This window comes from Bos indicus x Bos taurus, chromosome 1 (assembly GCF_003369695.1).
Source record: "Bos indicus x Bos taurus breed Angus x Brahman F1 hybrid chromosome 1, Bos_hybrid_MaternalHap_v2.0, whole genome shotgun sequence".
NCBI lineage: Eukaryota > Metazoa > Chordata > Mammalia > Artiodactyla > Bovidae > Bos > Bos indicus x Bos taurus.
In genome coordinates, this window is record NC_040076.1 from 83,499,096 (window position 1) to 83,526,882 (window position 27,787).

Below are 27,787 nucleotides of genomic sequence, written 5' to 3' on the forward strand. Positions count from 1 at the left end.
GCTGCCACAGCTTCTGGAAGAGTGCAGTTGTGGGGGTTGGGGCGTGGAGCTGGCTCAGACCTGGCACAGCACCCAAACTGGGGCGAGGGCAGCCGTTACTGGTGCTCATGGAGGAGGCAGATCCAGAGTAGTCTGAATTCTGACTTATCTGCTGGGGCCACTCCAGCACACACCCCAGTCCACACCAGGTGCCTACTCTGAGCCCTCCTGTTCCAGCACTGCTGCCCTTTGGGGCAATTCTGGGGAAAGGGGGAGAGCACACAGAATAGAACCACCTCAGACCCACTCTCAGGGCCTCTGTTCCAGCAATCTGAGATCAGACCCCTCACCCAGTAGGGCAGTGATGGCCACTGAGCTGGGGGGAAGTCTGAGTCACACCCGGCTCTGGCTTCAGCCCCTCCATCTCCAGCCCATAACCTACCAAGGTGCTAGCTGCCAGCACACCCTGAGGAAAGATATGACTTGTGCTCATGTCAGATCCAGCTCTCCCACCAAAGCCACTGGGCACATGCAGACTATCTAGGGATGCTCCCACACAAGGACACCCCTTCAAGACCAGGATAGAGAACTGCTTCACCTAATTTCATAAAGACAGAAAAAGTTAAGCAGAATAAAAAGACAGTAAAAGTTGTTTCAATTGAAAGAACAAGAAAAAAAACCCTGATAAAACAACTAGTGAAACATAGATAAATAATTTATCAGATGAATAGTTCAAAGTATTGATAATAAGAATGTTAACTGAACTAGGGAAAAGAATAGGTGAACACAGTGGAAATATTAACAAGGAACTAAAAAGTATAAAAAAGAACCATTCAGAACTTAAGAATACAATAACTGAAATGAAAAAACACACTAGAAGGAATTAACAGCAGACCAGGTGAAACAGAAGAATACACAAGTGGTCTGGAAGACAGAATAATGGAAACTACCCAATCAGAATAGCAGAAAGAAAACAAATTTTAAAAAATGAGAATAGATTAAGGGACGCCTGCAAAGAGTCGGACACGACTGAACGACTGAACTGAACTGAACTGAACTGGAACAATATTAAGCATACTAGCATTTGCATTATAGAGGCCCCAGAAGGAAAAGAGAGAGAGAGAGAGGAGTCAAAAATGTATTTGATGAAATTATAGCTGAAAACCTCCCAAACCTGAGGAAGGAAACAGATAACCAGGTACAAGAAGCACAGAGCAGCCCACACCAGATGAACCCAAAGAGACCCACACTAGGTGTAATTAAAATGACAAAAGTTGAAGATAAAGAGAATTCTAAAGGCAACAAGAGGGGGAGAAAAAAAAGTTATATACAAGGGAACCCCCATAAGGCTATCAGCTGATTTTTCTGCAGAAACTTGGCAGTCCAGAGTGAGTGGCCATGATATATTTAAAATGCTGAAAGAAAAAAAACCTACAATGTATGATACTCTACACAGTAAGATTATCTTTTAGAATTGAATGAGAAATAACTTATTAGATGAACAAAAACTAAAAGAGTTCATCAATACTAAATAAATGTTAAAAGAGATGATCCAAAGTGGAAAGAAAATGCTATAAGAAGTAAGAATTTATAGGAAAGGAAAAATTCCAATAGTAAAAGCAAATATGTAGTGAAGGCTGTGGATGAACCACTTAACTAAGCTGGTAGGAAGATTAAAAGATAAAAAAATCATAAAATTAAACATAACTACGGTGAACAGTGAAGAGATACGCATGAAGATGTAAAATACACATCAAAAACACAAAACATGAGGGAGGGGCAGTAAAAGAGTGTAGCTGTTTTAGAATGTGTTTTAATTTAAATGAGCACCAGTTTGAAAAAAATAAATACAGTTACAGATAAACATATATGAACCCCATAATAACCACAAATCAAAACCCACAACAGATATACAAAAATCATAGAGAGAGGAACACAAGCATTCCACTAAAGAAAATCATGAAACCACAAGTTAAGAAACTAAAAGAAGGAAAGGACAGAGAACAATTAATTACAAAAACCAGAAAACAAGTAACAAAATGGCAGTAAGTACAAAACTATCAATAATTACTTTATATGTCAGTGGAATAAATTCTCCAGTCAAAAGACATAGAATGGCTGATTGGATTAAAAAAGAATACCTCTCTATATGTGACTTACAAGAGACTCACTTCAGAGCTAAAGACACACAGACTGAAAGTGAGAGGTTGGAAAAAGATATTTTGTACAAATGGAAACAGCAATAAAGAGAAGGCAGTAATATCAGACAAAATGGACTTTAAAACAAAGTCTATAACAAAGGACAAAGAAGGGTATTATTTAATGATAAAGGGATCAATACAAGAATATAAAAGGGGTATAACTTATTAACATATATGCACCTAGTACAGGAAAACCTAAATCTATAAAGCAAATATTAACAGATTTAATGGGAAGCTTCCCAGTGGCTCAGTGGTAAATAATTTGCCTGCAATGCAGGAGATGCAGGAGATGTGGATTTAATCCCTGGGTCAGAAAGATCCCCTGGAGGAGGAAATGACAATCTTTCCCAGCATCAGGGTCTTTTCAAATGAGTCAGTTCTTCACATCAGGAGGCGAAGTACTGGAGTTTCAGCTTCAGCATCAGTCCTTCCAATGGAATATTCAAGGTTGATTTCCTTTAGGATTGACTGGTTTGATCTTCTTGCCCTCCAAGGGACTGTCAAAAGTCTTCTCCAACACCACAGTTTGAAAGCATCAATTCTTCAGCACTCAGCCTTCATTATGGTCCAACTCTCATGACTACAAACCATACAAACCGTAGCTTTGACTATATAGACTTTTGTTGGCAAAGTGATATCTCTGCTTTTTAATATGCTGTCTAGATTTGTCATAGCTTTCCTTCCAAGGAGCAATCGTCTTTTAATTTCATGGCTGCAGTCACTGTCCGCAGTGACTTTGGAGCCCAAGAAAATAAAATCAGTCAGTGCTTCCACTATTTCTCCTTATATTTTCCATGAAGTAACTTATACTTAGAACTGGACATGGAACAATGTTCCATGAACATGAAGATCATTCAAAATTGGGAAAGGAGTACATCTGTTTGTCACCTCCACTGTATAATCATAAGGGATTGCTACCTATTTTTATAAATCAAGTTTTATCAGAACACAGTTGCTCACTTTCATTTATGTATTATCTATCATCTATGACTGCTTTTCTGCTAAAATAACCAAGTTTGGCAGATTCATCAGCGACTAGACGATCTGCAAAGCCTGAAATATTTACTGTTTCGTCCTTTTAAAAAAAAATTGCCAATCTGTGGTCTAGATCAAAACTTTTCAATAGAAATATAATGTAAACCATATATGTAATTCAAGATTTTCTGGTAGTTGCATTTTAAAAAATAAAAAGAAACAAATTAAATCAATTTTAATAATGTTTTTTTCCACCTTTGTGCAAAATATTTCAACATAAAATCACTGTTGTATAATTAATTATATTTTAATGAGATATTTTATGTTCTTTTTTCAAGTAAATGTTCAAAATCCAGTGTGTATTTAAACAATGCAGCTCAATTCAGACTAGCTGTATTCCAGGTGCTCACTAACCACATGTGGCCAGTGGGTACCAGATGGACAGTTCAGGTCTGCCTTCAGATCCTCCGATAAGTGAGACCTGACTCAGATTTTAGTGCAGAGGTCAGCCTTGACAGGGCCTTAGGCTATAGGGAAAGAGTTGTTCTATAGCTAACATTCCAGTCCTCAGGGATCTTTGCTCTTTCCTCAGAAGATGGTTCAGCATAGAAAAGACAAATTTACTTTTTCCAGTTGCAAAATGTGGCAACCCCCCTGGATGTGTGCTGAGCCTGTACTTTTGGAATTTGGCATCCTCAGGCCACCCTGCATGGATTATGGTGTTTCAGCTCTTCTGAGTCCCTTCTTTGGTGGTTAAAATCATCCAAAAGATGGATGTCAGAGTCAGCATGACAAAGAGAAAGCTACCCACTTCCTTGACCCACCAGAGCTGAAGGGACATCATGCTGAAAGAAATGTATTTCAGCTGGATTCAGGCCTTGGGGAAACCCAGGTGAAACAGTTCTGGTTTTTTGTTCTTCTGAACCTTTGCCTTAGGGCACATAGTCCCTTGTGAGAACATGTTTGAGATCCATCTTTCCCTGGTACTTGATCAGTTTATTTCTTTCCTACTTATATAGAGAGAAGAGGTCTTGCAGAATAAAATTTAAATGTGTATCCTTTTCATCACACATCCTTGTGGTTCCCTTGATCCTGCCTCAAAATTTAGCTACTCTTTCCCCTACAATACTTACAGTCTTTTTTCCACCAGGGCCTTTATTCAGGTTACATTTCTCATTTTGAATCATTCTTCTGTAAGTTGGCCTGTGACATCCTTTTCTACCATGAATGGATTTGCCTTAGTGAGCATTTAACCACTCAGCATATATTAACTCATAGTCAGCAAAAGAGTCTGAAGTACTTGCAGTAATTGGATGCAATCTCAAAAATGACAGAATGATCTCTGCTTGTTTCCAAGGCAAACCATTCAAAATTACAGTAATCTAAGTCTATGCCCCGACCAGTAATGCTGAAGTTGCATGGTTCTATGAAGACCTACAAGACCTTCTAAAACTAACACCCCAAAAAGATGTCCTTTTCATGATAGGGGACTGGAATGCAAAAGTAGGAAGTCAAGAAATACCTGGAGTAATAGACAAATTTGGCCTTGGAGTACAGAATGAAGCAGGGCAAAGGCTAGTAGAGTTTTGCCAAGCAAACACACTGGTCATAGCAAACATCCTCTTCCAACAACACAAGAGAAGACTCTACACGTGGACATCACCAGATGGTCAACACCGAAATCAGATTGATTATATTCTTCACAGCCAAAGATGGAGAAGCTCTATACAGTCAGCAAAAATAAGACCGGGAGCTGGCTGTGGCTCAGATCATGAACTCCTTATTGCCAAATTTAGACTTAAATTGAAGAAAATAGGGAAAACCACCAGACCATTCAGGTATGACATAAATCAAATCCCTTATGATTATACAGTGGAAGTGAGAAATAGATTCAAGGGATTATATCTGATAGACAGAGTACCTGAAGAACTATGGACGGAGGTTTGTGACATTGTACAGGAGGTAGGGATTAAGACCATCCCCAAGAAAAAGAAATGCAAAAAGGCCAAATGGTTGTCTGAGGAGGGCTTACAAATAGCTGTGAAAAGAAGAGAAGCAAAAGGCAAAGGAGAAAAGGAAAGATACACTCATTTGAATATCCAAAGAATAGCAAGGAGAAATAAGAAAGCCTTCCTCAGTGATCAGTGCAAAGAAATAGAGGAAAACAACAGAATGGGAAAGACTAGAGATCTCTTCAAGAAAATTAGAGATACAAGGGCATGTTTCATGCAAAGATGAGCACAATAAAGGACAGAAATGGTATGGACCTCACAGAAGCAGAAGATATTAAGAATAGGTAGCAAGAATACACAGAAGAACTATACAAAAAAGATCTTCATGCCCAGATAATCACGATTGTCTGGTCACTCACCTAGAGCCAGACATCCAGGAATGCGAAGTCAAGTGGGCCTTAGGAAGCATCACTACAAATAAAGCTAGTGGAGGGGATGGAATTCCAGTTGAGCTATTTCAAATCCTAAAAGATGATGCTGTGAAAGTGCTGCACTTAATATGCCAGCAAATTTGGAAAACTCAGCAGTGGCCACAGGACTGGAAAAGGTCAGTTTTCATTCCAGTCCCTAAGAAAGGCAATGCCAAAGAATGATCAACTACCTCACAATTGCACTCATCTCACACGCTAGCAAAGTAATGCTCAAAATTCTCCAAGCCAGGCTTCAACAGTACATGAACCATGAACTTCCACATGTTCAAGGTGGATTTAGAAAAAGCAGAGGAACCAGAGATCAAATTGCCAACATCTGTTGGATCATCAAAAAAGCGGGAGAATTTCAGAAAAGCATCTACTTCGGCTTTATTGACTATGCCAAAGCCTTTGACTGTGTGGATCACAACAAACTGTGGAAAATTCTTTGAGAGATGGGAATACCAGACCACCTGCCCTGCCTCCTGAGAAATCTGTATGCAGGTGAGGAAGCAACAGTTAGAACTGGACATGGAACAACAGACTGATTCCAAATTGGGAAAGGAGTACGTCAAGTCTTTATATTGTCACCCTGCTTATTTAACTTATAGCAGAGTACATCATGAGAAATGCCAGACTGGATGAAGCACAAGCCGGAATTAAGATTGCTGGGAGAGATATTAATAACCTCAGATACGCAGATGATACCACTCTTATGGCAGAAAGCGAAGAACTAAAGAGCCTCTTGATGAAAGTGAAAGACGAGAGTGAAAAAGTTGGCTTAAAACTCAACATTCAGAAAACTGAGATCATGGCATCTGGTCCCATCACTTCATGGAAAATAGATGGGGAAACAGTGGAAATAGTGGCTGACTTTATTTGGGGGGGCTCCAAAATCACTGCAGATGGTGACTGCAGCCATGAAATTAAAAGATGCTTGCTCCTTGGAAGAAAAGTTATGGCCAATCTAGACAGCATATTAAAAAGCAGAGACATTACTTTGCCAACCAAGGTCCATCTAGTCAAAGCTTTGTTTTTTCCAGTAGTCCTGTATGGATGTGAAAGTTGGACTATAAAGAAAGCTGAGTGCCAAAGAATTGATGTTTTTGAACTGTGGTATTGGAGAAGACTCTTGAGAGTCCCTTGGACTGCAAGGAGATCCAGCCAGTCCATCCTAAAGGAAATCAGTCCTGAATATTCATTGGAAGGACTGGTTTTGAAGCTGAAACTACAATTCTTTGGCCACCTGATGCAAAGAACTGACTCATTTGAAAAGACCCTGATGCTGGGAAAGATTGAAGGTGGGAGAAGGGGACGACAGAGGATGAGATGGTTGGATGGCATCACCGACTCAATGGACATGAGTTTGAGTAAGCTCTGGGAGTTGGTGATATCGACAGGGAAGTCTGGCCTGCTGCAGTCCATTGGGTGGCAAAGAGTCGGATACGACTGAGTGACTGAACTGAGCTGAACTGAACTGAACTGAATCCCTCGGTGCCTGGCAGTGTTCCAGGTGCTGGAGATACAGTGGTGAAAAGAATACAACCACTGACAATCAAGTGGGAGATACATGCTCTTAGAATCACAATTCTGTACAAGGCAAGATATGCAATGACCTCCATATGGATGCTCAGAGAAGAGGGGAAGATGAGAGAAAGGGAATGCCTCCTGTTCTCAGATTAAGTACAGAGCCACCAGCTCATGATCTACTTTTTTTCCCCATAGACTAAAGCCCAGAAAGTCCTGCAGAAGCTGAGCGATGTGCAGGAAATATTTCACAAGAGACAAATGAGTCTGATGAAACTGGCAGCCAGACAGACTCGCCCAGTGCAACCCGTGGCCCCCCATCCTGAGTCCTCCCCAAAATGGGCATCACCAAAAATCAGCCAGCCCTCCACTTTGGGTGAGTTACTTGGGGAAGGAAGTTTTGTGGTTTTATGTTTCATCCATGCTCATGAGGATTTAGATTATGCTTATTTAAGATGCATAATGGTCACTGTTTCAACAGATATTATTTAAGATATGGAATAGTACAGGCATTGAAGACTTATAAATTTAGGTAAAACTGAATGCCTGGATGCCAGGAGAAGTTCACAGTCTAGTAGAAGAACAATATAAATGCATGAATACGATTAGCATAAAAAAAGCTTCATTAAAAACCTTTAAAAGGCCAACAAGATTCTGTTAGCAAAAGAATGGTAAAATTGGTTCTTTGAAAAAAATAAAAAGATGAGTCCTTACATCAGTCCTCCATGGTCTTGATTACTATAGCCTACTAATAAGACTTGAGATTAGGTAATATAAGTCTTCCAACTTTGTTATTTTTCAAGATTGTTTTGGCTATTTTAGGTCCTTTTCATTTCCATATAAATTGTAAAATCACTTTTCAGTTTCTCCTGGGATGAATATGTAGATCACTGAATGAATATATAGTTCAGTTTGGGGAGAACTCTTATCTCACCAATGTTCAATCTTTCAACTTATAAATGTTATAATGTTCCATTTATTTAGGTCTTCTTTAATTTTCCTCAACAATTTAGTAGTTTTGAGTGTAAAGATCTTAAATATGTCATGCTTGTAAAAAGCTGTATGATAAATGGAACTTACCATATATAACTATTATCAATAGGAATATATTTCTGTATAGAAATGTAATCCTATCATCTGTAAATAAGGACAGTTTTACTTCTGTTTCAGTCTTCACGCTTTTTTCCCCCTTGCCCCATGATAACGGCTGGAACTTTTAGTAGAACATTGAATAGAAGTGTTAAGATCAGACATACATGATTCTTCCCAGTTTGTAGGGAAAGAACTTATTGTTCACCTTGAAGTATATGTTAGCAGTAAGTTTTTCACAGATGTACTTTATGAGATTGAGAAAGTTCCCTTCTATTCCAGTTTGTTAAGAGTTTTATCATGAATGATTGTTGAATTTTTCAAATGCTCTCTTTGGTGCATATAGTTAGTTACTAGTAGTTGCTCAGTACTCTTTGCAGTGTCCGACTCTTTGCAACTCAGTGTCCGACTCTTTGCAACCACATGGACTATGGCCCTCCAGGCTCCTCTATCCATGGAATTCTCCAGGCAAGAATACTGGAGTGATTTGCCATTTCCTTCTCCAGGAGATCTTCCCAACCAAGGGATCAAAATTGCCTCACTTATGTCTCCTGCATTGGCAGGCAGTTTCTTTACCACTAGTGCCACCTGGGAAGCGCTATGTATGATTTTTCTCCTTTATTGGTTTATATGGTGGATTACAGTGATTTATTTTTATATGTTAAAACAATCATGCATTCTGGGTAAACATGCTTGGATATTATATATATATATATATATATATATATATATAAAATTTGTTGCCACATGTATTTTGAAACTTATTAAGCATGCACAGATTCATAATTATTTTATCTTGCAGATATATTGGCCGTTTTATAATAATGAAATATCATTCTTTCCCTTCTTATCTTTAGTAATAGGCCCTATATTGAAGTCTACTTTGTCAGATATTAATATTGCCATTCCAGCTTTTTATGCTTAATGTTTACATGATACACTTTTTCATTCTTCTATTTCTGACTTTATTTTTAAAGTATATTTCTTATAGACAGCTTTACTTGGGTCTTCCCTTTTAAAAACATTATGTTAACTTCTATCTTCTAATTAGAGTGTTTAATTGATTTCACATAATATGTAATTATTGATATAGTTGGATTTAGAGCTACTATTTCATTATTTTTTCTCTATTTGTCTCATACTTTTTTTATTCCTCTTATCTCCTTTCCTGACTTTTTTGAGGTTAGCCATTTTTTAGTATTCTCTTTTAATTCCTCTACTGACTTTTTACATACATACACACATACCTTTTTGCATTGTTTTTCCCCCAGTGTTTCTTCTAGGTATTACCATGTGTATCCCTAATTTCTCACAATCTACTTTGAGTTAATATTGTAGCACATTTTGTAAATACAGGAAATTTGCAACAGTATAGTTGCATATGCCGTTTAATCATCTTCTGTGCTATTCTTATCCTAAATATTATGTCAACATATGTTACATACCCCAATATTGTGTTATAATTTTTGCTGTAAACAGGCATATATCTTTCAACAAAATTTGGAGAAAGGACGAAAAAAGGAACAAATATATAGATAATTTTATATTTACTTCCTATTCACCATTTCTGATGTTCTTTATTCCTTATTGAATTACCGTCCTGTATTTTGTCTCTTCCGGCTGAAAACCTTCCTTTGGCATTTCTTGTTTTGCAGGTCTGTTTGCAACAAATTCTTTCAGTTTTTATTTATCTGAAAATTATGGGGTCTTTTGATAACTCTCCATTTAATACAATTTACAGTCCCTGTCTCCTACCACATATTAAGCTTTTTAGAATTAAAAAGTTGATAACAGTTTAGTGTTATAACTTTAGTGTTTAGTTCACTAAATTCACAGTTTTGTGAATTTCTTTCCAGAATTTTTCCACACACACACACACACATACACATGTACACTCAGACACACTTATGCATGCACACCACAGATACACACAGACATGCACACATAGAGACATCCTTGGATGGTTGGAAACAGGGCTTGGTTCTCTTGACCTCTTATATAGGGCACTTTCCCAAAGCTAATTATACTCCTTTATATGACTTTGCTTCCCTCATTATTATTATTATTATTATTTGGATTTCCCTCATTATTTTAAAGGACATATATTTGTTACAAATAAACAAAGCACGACGATAAATTGTTTCTCAGCTTTTCAAACACAAGACTTCACAGTAATTAATGATCCTAGGATCCACAGATCTTTGACATGTCCGAACAGGTACTGTGGACTTTGATCAGGCGACTTGCTTATTTTGTATAATGCTCCTATGCTTTTGTTTTGGAGATTAACCACTGAGTGTGGATTCTAGCTGGTTGACAACAGGATTGTTGAACACATTCATCTGACTCCTTAGTAACTGAGTCCATGCCAAGATAAAGTATTATATTTCACAGTGTAAGGAACATTGTCAGGGCCACTTAGAGGTGGGAGCTGGAATCTCAGCTCTGACTCTTGGTAGCCAAGTGTCTTGGGTACTCTGAACCTCTCTGAAGTACACAAGGAACGTGAAAACATTCTTTTGTGGCTATGTGTGCCCATTTGTGTCTGACTCTTTGCAACCCCGTGGGCTGCAGCCTGTCAGACTCCTCTGTCCATGGTGTTTTCTAGGCAGGAATACTGGAGTGGCTTGCCATTTCCAATCCAGGGGATCTTGCCAACCCAGGGATTGAACTTGCATCTTCTGTGTCTCTTGCATTGGCAGACAGATTCTTTACCACTGTGCCACCTGGGAAGCCCCCTTCTGTGGCTATGCTGCTGCTGTTGCTAAGTCACTTCAGTCGTGTCTGACTCTGTGCGACCCCATAGACAGCAGCCTACCAGGCTCCCCCGTCCCTGGGATTTTCCAGGCAAGAACACTGGAGTGGGTTGCCATATCCTTCTCCAAAGCACGAAAGCGAAAAGTTAAAGTGAAGTCGCTCAGTAGTGTCCGACTCTTCGTAACCCCATGGATTACAGCCTACCAGGCTCCTCTGCCCATGGGATTTTCCAGGCAAGAGTACTGCAGTGGGGTGCCATTGCCTTCTCCGTCTGTGGATATAATAGTAGCTAAAATATAGTGAGTGCTTACCAAGACCTAAACACTTTGTGCATATTAATTCACTAAGGCCTCATACACACATACATACTCTTCAGTTTAGTTTAGTCGCTCAGTCATGTCTGACTCTTTGCGACCCCAGGAATCGCAGCACGCCAGGCCTCCCTGTCCATCACCAACTCCCAGAGTCCACCCAAACTCATGTCCATTGAGTCGGTGATGCCATCCAGCCATCTCATCCTCTGTTGTCCCCTTCTCTTCCTGCTCCCAATCCCTCCCAGCATCAGGGTCTTTTCCAATGAGTCAATTCTTCTCATGAGGTGGCCAAAGTATTGGAGTTTCAGCTTCAACATCAGTCCTTCCAATGAACACCCAGGAACTGATCTCCTTTAGGATGGACTGGTTGGATCTCCTTGCAGTCCAAGGGACTCTCAAGAGTCTTCTCCAACACCACAGTTCAAAAGCATCAATTCTACAGCACTCAGCTTTCTTCACAGTCCAACTCTCACATTCATACATGACCACTGGAAAAACCATAGCCTTGACTAGATGGACCTTTGTTGGCAAAGTAATGTCTCTGCTTTTGAATATGCTATCTAGATTGATCATAACTTTCCTTCCAAGAAGTAAGTGTCTTTTAATTTCATGGCTACAGTCACCATCTGCAGTGATTTTGGAGCCCAGAAAAATAAAGTCTGACACTGTTTCCACTGTTTCCCCATCTATTTGCCATGAAGTGATGGGACCAGATGCCATGATCTTTGTTTTCTGAATGTTGAGCTTTAAGCCAACTTTTTCACTCTCCACTTTCACTTTCATCAAGAGGCTTTTTCGTTCCTCTTCACTTTCTGCCATAAGGGTGGTGTCATCTGCATATCTGAGGTTATTGATATTTCTCCGGGCAATCTTGATTCCAGCTTGTGCTTCTTCCAGCCCAGCGTTTCTCATGATGTACTCTGCTATAAGTTAAATAGGCAGGGTGACAATATACAGCCTTGATGTACTCCTTTTCCTATTTGGAACCAGTCTGTTGTTCCATATCCAGTTCTAACTGTTGCTTCCTGACCAGCATATCGGTTTCTCAAGAGGTTGGTCAGGTGGTCTGGTATTCCCATCTCTTTCAGAATTTTCCACAGTTTATTGTGATCCACACAGTCAAAGGCTTTGGCATAGTCAATAAAGTAGCTTGAACATCTGGAAGTTCACGGTTCACATGTTGCTGAAGCCTGGCTTGGAGAATTTTGAGCATTACTTTACTAGCGTGTGAGATGAGTGCAATTGTGCGGTACTTTGAGCATTCTTCGGCATTGCCTTTCTTTGGGATTGGAATGAAAACTGACCTTTTCCAGTTCTGTGGCCACTGCTGAGTTTTCCAAATTTGCTGGCATATTGAGTGCAGCACTTTCACAGCATCATCTTTCAGGATTTCAAATAGCTCAACTGGAATTCCATCACCTCCACTAGCTTTGTTCATAGTGATGCTTCCCAAGGCCCATTTGACTTCACATTCCAGGATGTCTGGCTCTAGGTGAGTGATCAAACCATCATGATTATCTGGGTCATAAAGATCTTTTTTGTACAGTTCTTCTGTGTATTCTTGCTACCTTTTCTTAATATCTTCTGCTTCTGTTAGGTCCATACCATTTCTGTCCTTTATCAAGCCCATCTTTGCATATGTTTCCTTGGTATCTCCAATTTTCTTGAAGACAAAGTACCGCACAATTGCACTCATCTCACATGCTAGTAAAGTAATGCTCAAAATTCTCCAAGCCAGGCTCAGCAATACGTGAACTGTGAACTTCCAGATGTTCAAGCTGGATTTAGAAAAGGCAGAGGAACCAGAGATCAAATTGCCAACATCTGTTGGATCATCAAAAAAGTGAGAGAATTTCAGAAAACCATCTACTTCGCTTTATCAACTACACCACAGCCTTTGACTGTGTGGATCACAACAAACTATGGAAAACTTACAGAGATGGGAATACCAGACCACCTGACCTGCCTCCTGAGAAATCTGTATGCAGGTGAGGAAGCAACAGTTAGAACTGGACATGGAACAACAGACTGGTTCCAAATCAGGAAAGGAGTACATTAAGGCTGGCTTAAAACTCAACATTTGGGAAATGAAGATCATGGCATCTGGTCCCATCACTTCATGGCAAATAGATGGGGAAACAGTGGAAACAGTAAGATACTTTATTTGGGGGGGGCTCCAAAATCACTGCAATTGGTGACTGCTGACACAAAATTAAAAGACACTTTCTCCTTGGAAGAAAAGTTATGACCAACCTAGATAGCATATTAAAAAGCAGAGACATTATTTTGCCAACCAAGGTCTGTCTAGTCAAAGCTATGGTTTTTCCAGTAGTCATGTATGGATGTGAAAGTTGGACTATAAAGAAAGCTGAGTGCTGAAGAATTGATGGTTTTGAACTGTGTTGTTAGAGAAGACTTTTGAGAATCCTTTGGACAGCAGGAGATCCAACCAGTCCAGCCTAAAGGAAATCAATCCTGAATATTTATTGGAAGGACTGATGCTGAAGCTGAAACTGTAATACTTTGGCCACCTGATGTGAAGAACTGACTCATGTGAAAACACCCTGATGCTGCAAAAGATTGAGAGCGGGAGGAGAAGGGATGACAGAGGATGAGATGATTGGATGGCATCACCACCTCAATGTACATGAGTTCGAGTAAACTCTGGGCGTTGGTAATGGACAGGAAGGCCTGGCATGCTGCAGTCCATGGGGTCACAAAGATTGGACATGACTGAGGACTGAACTGAAGTGAACTGAAGCTAAGGCTCTTTAATATTGTATGCTTCATATGTGGAAGAGCAAAACTTGAGTTCTGGCAACATTGCTCCCACGTCCTTGCCTTTAACTTCACTGCTGTACTTAACAGAGTTAAGGGGAAGTGGTTCTCAGTCATGGGTATTGCCAATCAGTATATGCATTTCTAGCTTCCTGTTACTATGCCTAGAATCATTCAGGTTACAGAGATCCTGCAGAGAACGAGGAGCCCAGTGGGTTGTTCATTGTTATAAAATAGATTCAGCAGTCATACAACCTGGGGCAGCTATCTGTGCACTTCACTACAGATTTCAATGTAACATGTTTAGAAAACCCACAGAAAGATCAAGGGGCTTCCAGTTGGCTCACAGAGGCTTGGGAGGGCCTCTGGAGGCAAGACAGTCAACCTCCATCAAGTCTGCCACACATAAGCATCTGGGTGGTATTGGTGACATTAGGTGGATGACATTTTGGCCACCAGACCTAGAAATGTTCATATCCTGTCCTGGGTTAATCGCATGTATCCTGTGAGTTTCCCAAAGGGACTGTATATACAAGGGTGGTGATGGTGACCAGTAAGAATGTAAAGTACCACTTACTTACTAGTCTTGTAGTCATTACCCCCAGGGCAGCCTTCTGGTAAAACTGTTAGAAAGCTACAAATCTAACCAGGGCTTCTCCTCCCCAAATCCCAATCTTACTGCCAAGTGACCATGGAGGTTGAAGACGGCTATTTCCCAGGCATCTTAGTGCCTGGTGGGAAGGAGAGGAGGGAGAGAGAATGATTGAGACATAAGAGTAAGAGCAAGCCTGCCCAATTTCCTCCAGACTCAGCAGATTCTTCACACAGTTATCCTGTCCACTAATAAATGCAATTGCATCAATTCTGGAATGCAACTGTTAGATCATTAGGTTAGCAACAATTCCTATCCTCTTACATAATCATAGTGTGTTTAAATGGTAAGATTTTAGTATTTTTCAAATTTTCTATTAATAATCACTAATTAATTACGTGTATAATGGAAAGAATATACTCAGTAGAATGTGGTACCTAGAATTCAATCTTCCAATCCAAGAACAACATCAAGTGCAATGTTATACATTGCAAATGAAAATGCTAAAGCATCAGTATATAAATAGAACCCATGAAGCTTAGAATAGTTAAGGAAGACTTCATGAAGAAAACAACTTTTTAACTGGGCCTTAAAAATGGGAATGATGGAAACTATCATTTTTACCATGTTACCTTGATTGACTGGTTGCAGTTTGATGTTTTCCCTTGGTGTTGGGTATGACTTTTTTCTCTTTGGATCAAGTGCCTGGGATCAAGGACTCTTTCTTTTCTGCATCTCCTCTTCACCTCCAATTTCATCTACTATTTTGAAAATATGTAGCAGCTCAATTAAGCTTTGTTAATCAACTACATCAGCATGATCCAAGTCAGGCTAAGTGCTCTGAGTTATTAGCCAACTAGCCAAATTAATGGCAGGTTTCCTTTATCTCTCTAGTTCCTCATCAGAAAACATCTGAGGAACCTTATACAGAGACAGATTTAAACTCAGAGGAAAAGGAAGATGATGAGACTAAATCTGAAGTCAAGGTAAGATCACCTTTCCTTTACTGATAGAAATTTCTGACATATTTAAGAGTGCTGCCATCAGTCAGTCAGTTCAGTCGCTCAGTCGTGTCCGACTCTTTGCGACCCCATGAATTGCAGCATGCCAGGCCTCCCTGTCCATCACCAGCTCCCAGAGTTTGCTCAAACTCACGTCCATCGAGTCGGTGATGCCATCCAGCCATCTCATCCTCTGTTGTCCCCTTTTCCTGCTGCCATAATTATCAATAAACCAATAAATTGTTTCCCTATTTTATATCTATCATCACCCCCAGAAGATGTGCCCATAAAGGCACATAGCACAGTCTAGCGCTCCTAAGAGATGAGCTTTTAGAATTGCTTCCTTTTCTTAATTGCAACTAAAAATGAAAAGCTGTTTGGTCATACATAACTGGGGCTTCCCAGGTGGTGCTAGTAGTAAAGAACCACTAGTGCAGGAAACAGAAGAGACATGGGTTTGATCCCTGGGTCAGGAAGATCCCCTGGAGGAGGGCATAACAACCCACTCCAGCATTCTTGCCTAGAGAATCCCATGGATAGAGGAGCCTGGCGGGCTACAGTCCATAAGGTTGCAAAGAGTCAGTCACGACTAAAGCAACTTAGCATAGCACATACAGCATAATGTACATGATTGTTGGTAGATAATGTTTTATTGAAGAAAAAATCATTTTATTCATTCCTATAATCTGACTTGATATTTAAAATTGGTAGAACAGTGTATGCTTTATATAAGAACATGACAAAATTGCATACAGCTACACACACACACACACACACACACACACACACACACACAGCTGATGAACTCTGAATAAGCACTGTGGATTGTGTCAAAGTCATTTTCTTGCTTTTAATACTATACTCTAGTTGTGTGAGATGTTAACATTTGAGGAGGTTGGGGGAAGAATTCATGGGACTTACCTGTACATTTATTTGTAAACTCATGTGAATCTACAATTATTGCAAAATAAAAATTTTTTTTTTCAAAAAAGCATAAGCTTTGGAATCTGGCAGACCTAGATGTAAGCAATATAACCTCTCTACACCTCAGTTTCTCATCTGTAAAACTGGTAATAACAACAGCTACCTCCTGAAACTGTTTTAAACATCAATAGAAAATTTTGAAAACAGCCAAGCACTGTATAATTGTACAGTAATGCTATATTCAAAAACCCAAGCAAAATGAATTATGAATATGTATCGCTGTTTAGCAACCCCAGAACAGATCCCCTTTCCTCTGCCTCACTGAAAAATTAAATATCTGGCTGACTGAATGGTTCTGAAACACAAGCTAGTAGGCTGTGGGCTCAAATGTACTTCACCAATGGTTCATATTCATCATTCCTAATGTGTCCAAATCTAGGTCCCCCCAACAGAGAATCCACTGACCATTAAGGAGTCAGGCAGAAAGCAAGTCACAGGCTCTTCTTCCTGGAGGCAGATACAATGTGGGAACTAGTTCCCAGCAGACTTTCCTTAGAAAGTTGCATTCTTCTGTGTTTGTTCAGCCATCCTTCTGTATTCCGGGCAGACGAGGGCACTGTTACTGCTGTTTTAGCATCCCTAATAGTTGTAGGTATTACATCACCCTGTCTTCTAGAGTTAGGAAACAGTTTGCAACTTCATACAGTCTTATAAAAAAATTTTTTTTTGTCAATGTCTTTGTCTGGTTTTGGTATCAAGGTAATGGTGGCTTCATAGAATAACTTTGGGAGTGTTTCCTCCTCTTCAGCCTTTTGGAAAAGTTTGAGAATGATCAATGTAAGTTCTTATTTGTATGTGTGGTTAGAATTCCCCAGTGAAGCCCTCTGGTCCTGGACTTTTGTTTGCAATGAGTTTTGATCATTATTATTATTATGGATTCTATCTCACTTTCAGTGATCAATCTTCTCAGATTATCTATTTCTTCTTGATTCAGTTTTAGTGGGCTGTATGTTTCTAAAAGCTTGTCAATTTCCTCTAGGTTGTCCAATTTGTTGGCATATAATTATTCATAGTATCATACAGTCTTGGTCAAACAACTTTTGAATGGGCAAATGTAAATAAACTTTACCTGACTTGACATTCAGGAAGTCTGTGAAATCATTAAGTTATATAAAAAGGCTTTAACTATGATCACCTTCAAAACTGAGCATCAATCTACCCTTTTCTGTACCCTGGTCTCCAGAGAATGTCATCTCTGAAGGTGAGGTCTGTGTCAAGTGCACCAGAGCCCAGATTGGGTACCTGAACTCACATGTCATTGCATTGACTCACAATGTGATTTCAACTCATTTCATATCTCTGTGACCTACTTTGCCTATCTTTAGACAGCATATTTATGACCTGCACACTTTTTTGTTATTTATTTTTAATTGAAGGATAATTTCTTTACAGTATTGTGTTGGTTTCTACCAAACATAAACATGAATCAGCCATAGGTTTACAATACTTTATAAAGATGCCATGGGAGTTGTCAGTATGTAAAGGTTCTCATATATAAGAATTCAAATTAGAGTAAATTATTTCAATAATTATAAACAATATGAGTGCTATTGTTTTATTTGTTGTAAAAGAAAAAAAAAAGGAAATATTGTCAGTAAAATAAAGCACATTTCCTCAGGGAAAACCTCAAAGTATTTAAGGCCAAAGGTTTCCATAAGCTATATTTATCATTTACTCTGATATTGCTACTGCTACTGCTAAGTCGCTTCAGTCGTGTCCGACTCTGTGCGACCCCATAGACGGAAGCCCACCAGGCTCCCCCGTCCCTGGGATTCTCCAGGCAAGAACACTGGAGTGGGTTGCCATTTCCTTCTCCAATGCATGAAAGTGAAAAGTGAAAGTGAAGTCGCTCAGTCGTGTCTGACTCTTCGCAACCCCATGGACTGCAGCCTACCAGGCTCCTCCGTCCATGGGATTTTCCAGGCAAGAGTACTGGAGTGGGGTGCCATTGCCTTCTCCGACTCTGATATTACATACTGGTAAAAATAAACAGTGCAGGAACAGGGGTGGCTATAGACAGAGGCCAACAGGGTTGGAAAATGTTGAGTAGGATTCAGAAAACTCTGACCACCAAACCTCTGATTTCTTCCTTCTGCTGTGCTGTTTGTTTAACTCAGGCTCCAAGCCCATCCTGCTAAGATGCTTGTTCCCACTGGGTTTAGGCAGATCACCAACAGCAGAGGTCCTCCTGAGCAGACACAGGTACAGGCTATTGTCATCCTTCTGTGCTTGTGTTGCTTTTTCCCTTGCTGTTGCCTTGTTTAGGCATTTAATGAAGGGCTTTTCTCACAAGAACTTATATGTTAACAGTCAAGGTAGAAAAGCAAGCAGAGTAGGAACAGAGGCTGCCAAACTTCCTCATTTTGGAGAACAGTGGCATGTCAGACTTTTGCTTCTAAAGCCCACAGCTATGAGAAGAGTAAGCAGAATCCACAGTCATGAACAATATAAGTAGGAAGATAGGAGATTTGTGCACTAAAGCCCCAAATCCTGGACCTAGAAATCAATTTAGAATCAGTAAAGGCAATTAGTGTTTCCCAAGGTGGGTGGTATAACCAGGAAAATCATCATTCTAAAATATGTAAGAAAACTAGTAAGAAAAAAGGTAAATTAGAAAAGAAGGTTTAGATACATGCCTGGATTGTTCAAAGCAGGGACAAGGAAGTTGAATGACACCAAGAACAATCACTGATGCTTGTGTTTTATCACTGTCGAAAGCAGATGACCAGGATAGGAGAACACGCATCTGCCTCCAGGTAACAATTCCGACATCTTTTAAGCCTTAGGCCAGGAATTCAAAGATGAAATGAAGCCACAGCCAGTCTAGGAGAGTGAATCATAAGGTTGTGATAAATGTTCCTCCTTGCCTCAAGAGGAAATGCTCATGGGCGGAAAAAAAAGCTTTAAACCCAAATCATTCATGATTTCTGCTGGAATCACTGATACTACCTGCAGGTAAGATCATGATACAATTTTATCATCATCAGAGAATTCATTCCCAAAAAAGGTGTCCCCTGTTCTGTGGCAGGAGGATCTCTGGTGTGCCAGTTCATAAGAACTTGACAAGCTCAATTTGAGGAGGCAACTGAGACTCATGGGGCAGTCTGGCAGCTGTGAAGGCATGTGCTTGGCCCCCTGACACTGTCTCTGGGAAAGCCACAGTGGAGTCATTTGCTGTGGTTGCTGGCAGTAGTGAAGTGGCTACTTTCTGTCTTTCATGTCACCAGTTGGAAGTTGAAAGCATGACTCACCGAGGCTGCTTTCCCTGGGCTGTGCATATCACTGCCCCTTTGAAGCTGTAAGGAAGCCAAAGGCTGATGAGAGTTTTTTTCTTGAACACCAACCCTCAGGAAAAAGGAAGCGCTGTTGGCCGTGAGCACCATGAACAGTGTTTCTGGGCACCTATTAAAATAGCAAGGCCTTTTCAGGCTTCTGAGCAAACAGGCTCCTTCATAAAATTTTTTTAAAAGCATAAAAAGCCAAGGTAGAAAGAAAACTGAGGTGAGGGAATGGTTGCTACACTGACTGAGGGCCAGACATTATGCTGGGTCCTATGTATACCTGACTTCATCACTAGTCCTCAATTTGTGAGGAAGGTGACCCCTCCTTTCTTTTATCTGTGATGCTGCTGAGATTTGGAGAAACTAAGTGAGTTTCCCCAGGGCTCACACATCCAGTAAATGATTGAATTGGAATCTGAAATTAGCAGTTTACTTAATCTTGCATTTACTTTTCTATCTAATTTAACCTATCTACATTATAACTTACTTAATCTACCTAACTAGCAATTTACTTAACCTTTCATCCTCTAACTTTCCTCTTCTGCAAAATGCAGATAAAAAGTGACCTCCTCCAAGTGGCTGATTATATGAGTAATATATAGAAAGCACCTAGCATGATGCCTGGCATACAGAAGATTCTTAGTAATGTTAGTTTCCTATTTAATCCTATATTTATTTATAAACATAATAAACATAGAATAATCTGTATAAGAGATGAAAAGAAGCTGAAAGAAGGTCAGATTTAGGTCTTAAATAGCTTCTCCTAATCTTGAATATGTATCTTTTTGCCAAATGATAACAGATCATGGCCAAATTCAGTTCATTGCTTTCTCACCCTTCTGAATCCCAGAATCTTTCATTTACCAGTTTCTCACCAAGAGAACTACGTGTACTATAAGCACATTTCACTGTTCACTTTCTGTGATGTTTTGAAGTCTGATCATTCTTAGAGATAATAAGAAATTCAAAGAATCCACCAAATCTTGAGCTCCCCAGCCAAGCTCTCTGATCAGTTTCTAGAATGAAGATTCTTAAGGTTTCCTATGTACTACAACCCTGAGAAGCTTATTCACAAAACAGATTCTCAGGCTCCAGCCACAGAGATGCTAATTCAGGAGGTCTGGGGTAGGGCCCAGGAATCTGAATTTTTAACTTGTGCATATGGTGACGAGAATGCAGGTGGTATAAGGACTGCACTTTTGGTCACATGGGACTAGAGGCTATATGTGTAGGCCATTCAGATAAAGAAGAAATTATTAAGGTACATATGGGTTTCATAGGCTAATACAGGGTCCAGAAGGTAGGAGAGTGAGGATGTGACTATATTCATCTTATGAGAATATATTTTTCACTGAAGGAACTACATGAAAAAAAAAAAAGAATAATAGTAAGACCACTGTTGGCTTTGCTCTTTGACCAATACAAAATTGACCTGACTAAAATATTTGATGTGTCCCATTTGGGTGGCTTATTCAGCTCAATTTAATAAATATCAAAGCTATTGCTATGGGTCACATATGGGAAACAATTCTAACATGGGACCTAAATTCAAGAAACTTATAAGTTTCAGGGGAGAAACAACCTATTTCTAATAATTTATAATACGAAGCAGAATGACATACCTCTGGTAAAATGAATATTATGTATTAGAAGGCAGAAGTTTGAGTAAGCTCATGGACATGAGTTTGAGTAAGCTCCGGGAGTTGGTGATGGACAGAGAAGCCTGGCATGCTGCAGTCCATGGGGTCGCAAAGAGTCTGACACGACTGAGCGACTGAACTGAACTGAGAAGGCAGAAGAGGGGACAGTTCGTAGCAAGTATGTCAGGAACATTTATTCAAAGAAGGTGACATTTTAACTTTAAAGAATAAGTACAGAGTACCAGTCTGGATTCCTACTGTTATATAGAGGTTTCCCACTAACTAGCTATTTTATACCTGGTAGTGTATATAGGTCAGTGCTACTCTCTCAGTTTGTCCATATTCTCCCTCTGGTGCTCTGTAACAACCTAGAGGGGTGGGGTGGGGGTATCAAGAGGGAGGGGATAGATACTTATGGCTGATTTCCATTATCAGACACATATAGATGCTTATAGCTGATTTTTATTGTTATACAGCTGAAACCAACACAACACTGTAAACCAAGTATCCTTCAACTGAAAATTTTAAAGAAAGAATAAATGCAACTTTGAACACAATGCAGTTGAAGCCACCAAGGTGAAAAGGCTACAAGCTGTGCAATTCCAACTCTAGGACGTTCTTGAAAAGGCAGAACCCATGGAGACAGCAAAAGATCAGTGGTCGCCAGGGGTTAGTGGGGAGGAGGGATAAATACGCAGAGCACAGAGGAATTTTAGGGCAGAAAAGTACTTTATGACCTGTCAGTGCAGGTTCTTGTTTGCAGCAAGTATACCCTCTGGGGATGTGACGGTGGGGGCTGGGGACAAGGGATCTCTGTCTTCCATTCACTTTTGCATGCAACCTAAAACTGCTCTGAAAAATAAAACCTATTTAAAAAATTAAAAGAATAAATGCAACTTTGAAAGGTAGATAAGACAGAGAAGGCCAGTCCAGGATGGGAAAGGAGTAAAGCCTCAGAAATCTGAAGGGAGCATAGGCTATTCTGGGAATAGTCTAAGAAAACTGGGAAGGTAGACCAAAGACAGATTGCTTAAGGCTTTGGTTGAGGGTTTTTGCCAACAAGGGCAACTGTGTACTGGCACGACATGGATACAGCAATGGAGAGTAAATTAGATGAAGACAGGCAGGCTGACCACCTGCCAGAAGTTGTCACAGTCTAGCTGAGATTTCGATGTTGAGAGCCTACTAATGGCAGTGGCAAAAAAAGAAGATGCGCAGAGCTCATACCCATTAGTCCAGATGTTCCGCTGCACCCCCCTACCCCACCAGGAATACTCTAGACTGTTAAAGAAAGTTTGATGAATGAAGGAATAGATCAAGGCAGAGAAATAAGAGGATAGATTTAATGGGGAAGGAAAGGAAGATACTGAAGAGCCCTTCAAGTTTTTCATCTTGGATCCCTTAGGAGATGAATTTGTTAGCTAACATAGAGCACTCAGTTCAGTTCAGTTCAGTTGCTCAGTCGTGTCTGACTCTTTGCCACCCCATGAACTGCAGCACGCCTGGCCTCCCTGTCCATCACCAATTCCTGGAGTTCACCCAAACTCATGTCCATTGAGTCAGTGATGCCATCCAAACATCTCATCCTCTGTTGTCCCCTTCTCTTCCTGCCCTCAATCGTTCCCAGCATCAGGGTCTTTTCAGATAAGTCAGCTCTTTGCATCAGGTGGCCAAAGTATTGGAGTTTCAGCTTCAACATCAGTCCTTCCAATGAACACTCAGGACTGATCTCCTTTATGATGGACTGGTTGGATCTCCTTGTAGTCCAAGGGACTCTCAAGAGTCTTCTCCAACACCACAGTTCAAAAGCATCAATTCTTCAGTGCTCAGCTTTCTTCACAGTCCAACTTTCACATCCATACATGACCACTGGAAAAACCATAGCTTAACTAGACAGACCTTTGTGGACAAAGTAATGTCTCTGCTTGTTAATATGCTGTCTAGATTGGTCATAACTTTCCTTCCAAGGAGTAAGTGTCTTTTAATTTCATGGCTGCAGTCACCATCTGCAGTGATTGTGGAGCCCAGAAAAATAAAGTCTGACAATGTTTCCATGTTTCCCCATCTATTTCCCATGAAGTGATGGGACCAGATGCCATGATCTTCGTTTTCTTAATGTTGAGCTTTAAGCCAACTTTTTCACTCTCCTCTTTCACTTTCATCAAGAGGCTCTTTAGTTCATCTTTACTTTCTGCCATAAGGGTGGTGTCATCTGCATATCTGAGGTTATTGATATTTCTCCTGGAAATCTTGATTCTAGCTTGTGATTCATCCAGACCAGCATTTCTCATGAAGTACTCTGCATATAAGTTAAATAAGCAGGGTGACAATATACAGCCTTGACGTACTCCTTTTCCTATTTGGAGCCAGTCTGTTGTTCCATGTCCAGTTCTAACTGTTGCTTCCTGACCTGCATATTGGTGTCTCAAGAGGTTGGTCAGGTGGTCTGAGATTCCCATCTCTTTCAGAATTTTCCACAGTTTATTGTGATTTACAGACATGTAAAAATTGTTACACTAACATTTATGCATTAAAGTTAAAATCACATGAAATAAAACAACCTCAGAAAATTTAGGATGTATGGGCAACTTCCTTTCAGTGTCCTAGGCTTACTTATTTCCTTCACATTTTCTTGGTTGGGGAATGGCAGAACAGTATCCTGTGACATATTCCTTACTTTCTGATACTTTTAACAGAACTACAGACCTGCATATCATTGGTAAAACAATGTTTGTAGTTTTTTGAGAAGACATTTCCTTCCATAAACAAATATTATAAGTAATGTTTAGATATTAGTCCAACCTATAATAGCCAATTTAACCAGTAAGAACAGTGAACTAATTATTAACAATTCTAGCTGGGAAATTCAAGACCTTAGATACAAGAGACCCTAGAAAATTTTGTAAAGTTTGCATCTGGGACCCATTTCCTTATCTTCTCTAGTTGTTTCCTCTTTCCACAAAGCTTCTGGACCACTAATGCGTGTCTCCTCAAGCTTGCTCTTCCCTCCAAAGGATTTCAGTCTATAAAATGTTCTAAAGCCTTCCTCTTCTGCCTCCTCTCTTCTCCCCTACCTCTCGGAAGCTTCCTCCCAATACAGATGATCTGGACCAGAGGTGAGAGAAATCTGAATGAGCTAGTTCACAGCAATGCATGGCTGAGTGACTGGCAGTCCCTTAACCCCTCTGCGAATACTTGCCATCTTTTAAAAGGGACTGACAGCCCCTTTTATCCAAAGGAATCTTTAGACTGTGGCTTCTTCAGTGAAGTGTAGGAAAAAGTGTGCTGGAAAAAGGTCTGGGAGAGGGAGCAAATAGGATGGAACAGCTGGCTAGGGATTCCCTTGAAGGATAGGTTCTCTAATTGGTTCCTGTTCAAAAGTCCTTCCTATTCTCCACATTAGGACCCACTGAACCTCAAAAATCAGCGGGGTGGGGTTTCCCTTTCCTGGTAGTTCCAGCAATGAAGAGGGCAGACTATTTCCTCTCAAGCTGATATTTTTCACTCTGAGAAATACAATGTCTTCAAGGTCACCCTAGACTGAGGCTGGAGGTTTCCTTTCCTTTCCTTCCTGCTCTCCTCCTCTAAGCCATGCCAATCTATTTTATTCAGAGGTTCTTACTTTCCATACCTCTTTTGCTTTCTTGAGTTTTCATTATTAATTTACAGTGCCAGAAGAGGCTTAACCTTAAAGACTTCCTGTAATGATCACTCTTCATACTTTAAATAATAGGGTAGGACTTCCCGGCTGGTTCAGTGGCTAAGACTCTATGCTCCCAATATAGGGGGCCCAATTTCAATCCCCAGTCAGGGAACTAGACCCTGCATGCTGCAACTAAGACCCAGTGCAGCTAAGTAAATAGATAAATAAATATTTTTGATAAAAATAAATAAATAATGAAGAGGTGGTTTAGCTCCTTATCTGCCTTCCATTTTCTCTCTCAGAATTCAGTCTAGCAGCTTTTCTTTTTAAGAAATGTGATAATATAATAAACCATACCTTTAAATTACCAGATACCATCTCTTTAAAAGAGTTGGAGATGAAGTTGCTCTCTGAGCATTCCTAAAATCATAAAGAGAAATCACTTAATTTCAGGGAAAAACTAATTTGATTCTGTTTCAGATGTTGCTGTCTCTTTTGGGGGGAAAAATGTTAATAATCAATTGAAAATTAGCTCTTGATAATATTTACAATGTAAGTTTTAAAAAGATAGATTCTTCAGAGAAATTGAGATTAAAAAAAATTTTTTTTTACAAAATTCCTTTAGGTTTGGCACTTAGCCTATTTTTTTCAAGTTTTGAAAATATGTCTTTCTTCAAAATATAGGGGAGACAAACAATCAGATTCTTTGTTGAGTAGATATAGGAAGTCATGATTAAAGGTGATTCAGGAAAAACTGCATGTAGGTTGGTGTCACTTTGAAACCAGGGAGAGGCTAAGGTACCGGGAGTGATGCAGAGCCTGGAGCAGCTACCAGCCTGCCTGCCTTAATGAACACAGTAGGAGGGAGTTCCCCACCTGGTTGGCCTCCCAAAGGAGTAGTTTATGCATTGGTTCCCTTTTACAGCACCAGTTGACTGAGAAAATCCCTTCTTTGGGATGCCCTGGGGTATTTCCAAGTCAGGGTGACTGAAGGAAAACAGGATATGATTTCACAAGAAACTTGTTCTGCTTTCAAATCACCTCATTTTATAATTCATTCAGTGAGGTTTGTAAGGAAACCCTAACAGAGAAATAAAGCAGCAATTGGTGGGTTGGTCTGTGGTCAGTTTTCTTGGCTCATTATTTGAATCAAAGGACCAATATTTGAAAACAAGCATTTATTTGTATATGTTCTCCTCATAGAGCTTTCAGGAAGCTTAATTCAAAAGTTTCCCAAAAGCACTCTAGCTGTAGGTTAGCTTTCATCTCAAAATTGGAAGCAATAACACCTATGTTGGTATTTTATATTATAAACAGAGGAACATTTAATTGCCAAATTACTCACCTCCCTCATTTTACACAGAAGAAAATGGATACCCAGGGAGATTAAGTGACATGGCCAACATCTCCTAGCTAGCGATTAATGTGGGGGCTCTTATACATAAGCAGGTAGCAACTGCCCCACAATTACTGAAGATCAGCATGCTGAGTGCATTACATAATTGCCTATTGTAATCTCCACCTAGTAGATATTAAAGAACCAACCATAAATACCATTTATTAAGCTTTTCCTTTGTGCTAAGTATTTTAATGTTTGCCAACAAAGGTCCATATAGTCAAAACTATGGTTTTTCCAGTAGTCATATATGGATGTGAGAGTTGGATCATGAAGAAGGCTGAGCACCAAAGAACTGATGCTTTTGAATTGTGCTGGAGAAAACTCTTGAGAATCCCTTGGACAGCAAGGAGATCAAATCAGTCAATCCTAAAGGAAATCAACCCTGAATATTCATTGGAAAGACTGATGCTAAAGCTGAAGCTGCAATACTTTGGCTATAAAGAGCTAAGTCATTGGAAAAGACCCTAATGCTGGGAAAGACTGAAGGCAGGAGGAGAAGGAGGCGACAGAGGATGAGATGGTTGGATGGTATCACCGACTCGATGGACATGGGTTTGGGCAAACTCCAGGAGATAGTGAAGGACAGGGAAGCCTGGCCTGCTGCCGTCCATGGGGTCATAGAGTTACACCCGACTGAGCGACTGAATAACAACAATCACAGTAACCTTCTGATATAGATATTTTTACACCTATTTTACTCATAGAGAAGTAAGGTGCTACCCAAGGCCACTTTGAAAAAAAAAAACAAGCTGGGGATTTCCACCCAGATTTACCTCTCATGCCTCAGTTTGTATGTTTTTCACTCAGTTTTCACTCTTTAAGAGATTTTCAAATTATAGGTCACAGCGGTAACAGTGAACTCAGGTGGGTTTACTAGCATTTATAAATAAATAAATAAGTAAAAGAATAGAGTGCAATGGGATAGAATTTAAGTATCCAATCACAAAATCACACAAACATTTTTCAGTTACATGTACATCTGTTGTATGTTTTTTCCAACACCACCAAACAATTAACTCAGTTCTACACAGTCTACTTGGAGATAGCATCAGATTCCAAACAATGAGGACTCAGCCTTATTAAGACTGCTCCCAAGCCCCTTCAGAGGCCAAAGGCAAACACAAGTTGTCACCTGTGCTTCTGAGAAACTGGCTAGGTGCTTCCTAAAAGTTACCTCATTAACATAAACCCAAGTGTGGTTGAAA

General features: G+C 39.9%; 1 protein-coding gene across 5 annotated transcripts in view; it reads left to right on the forward strand.

The window, feature by feature from the left end:
* The window catches only part of MCF2L2 (MCF.2 cell line derived transforming sequence-like 2), a 260,855-nt gene that overhangs the window by 123,253 nt on the left and 109,815 nt on the right, over window positions 1-27,787 (forward strand). For all 5 annotated transcript variants that reach the window (XM_027539953.1, XM_027539944.1, XM_027539970.1 and 2 more), the window contains 2 exons: window positions 7,303-7,480; window positions 15,529-15,620. In XM_027539953.1, coding sequence (XP_027395754.1) covers window positions 7,303-7,480; window positions 15,529-15,620 — 270 coding nt within the window. The remainder of the gene's footprint in view (window positions 1-7,302; window positions 7,481-15,528; window positions 15,621-27,787) is intronic.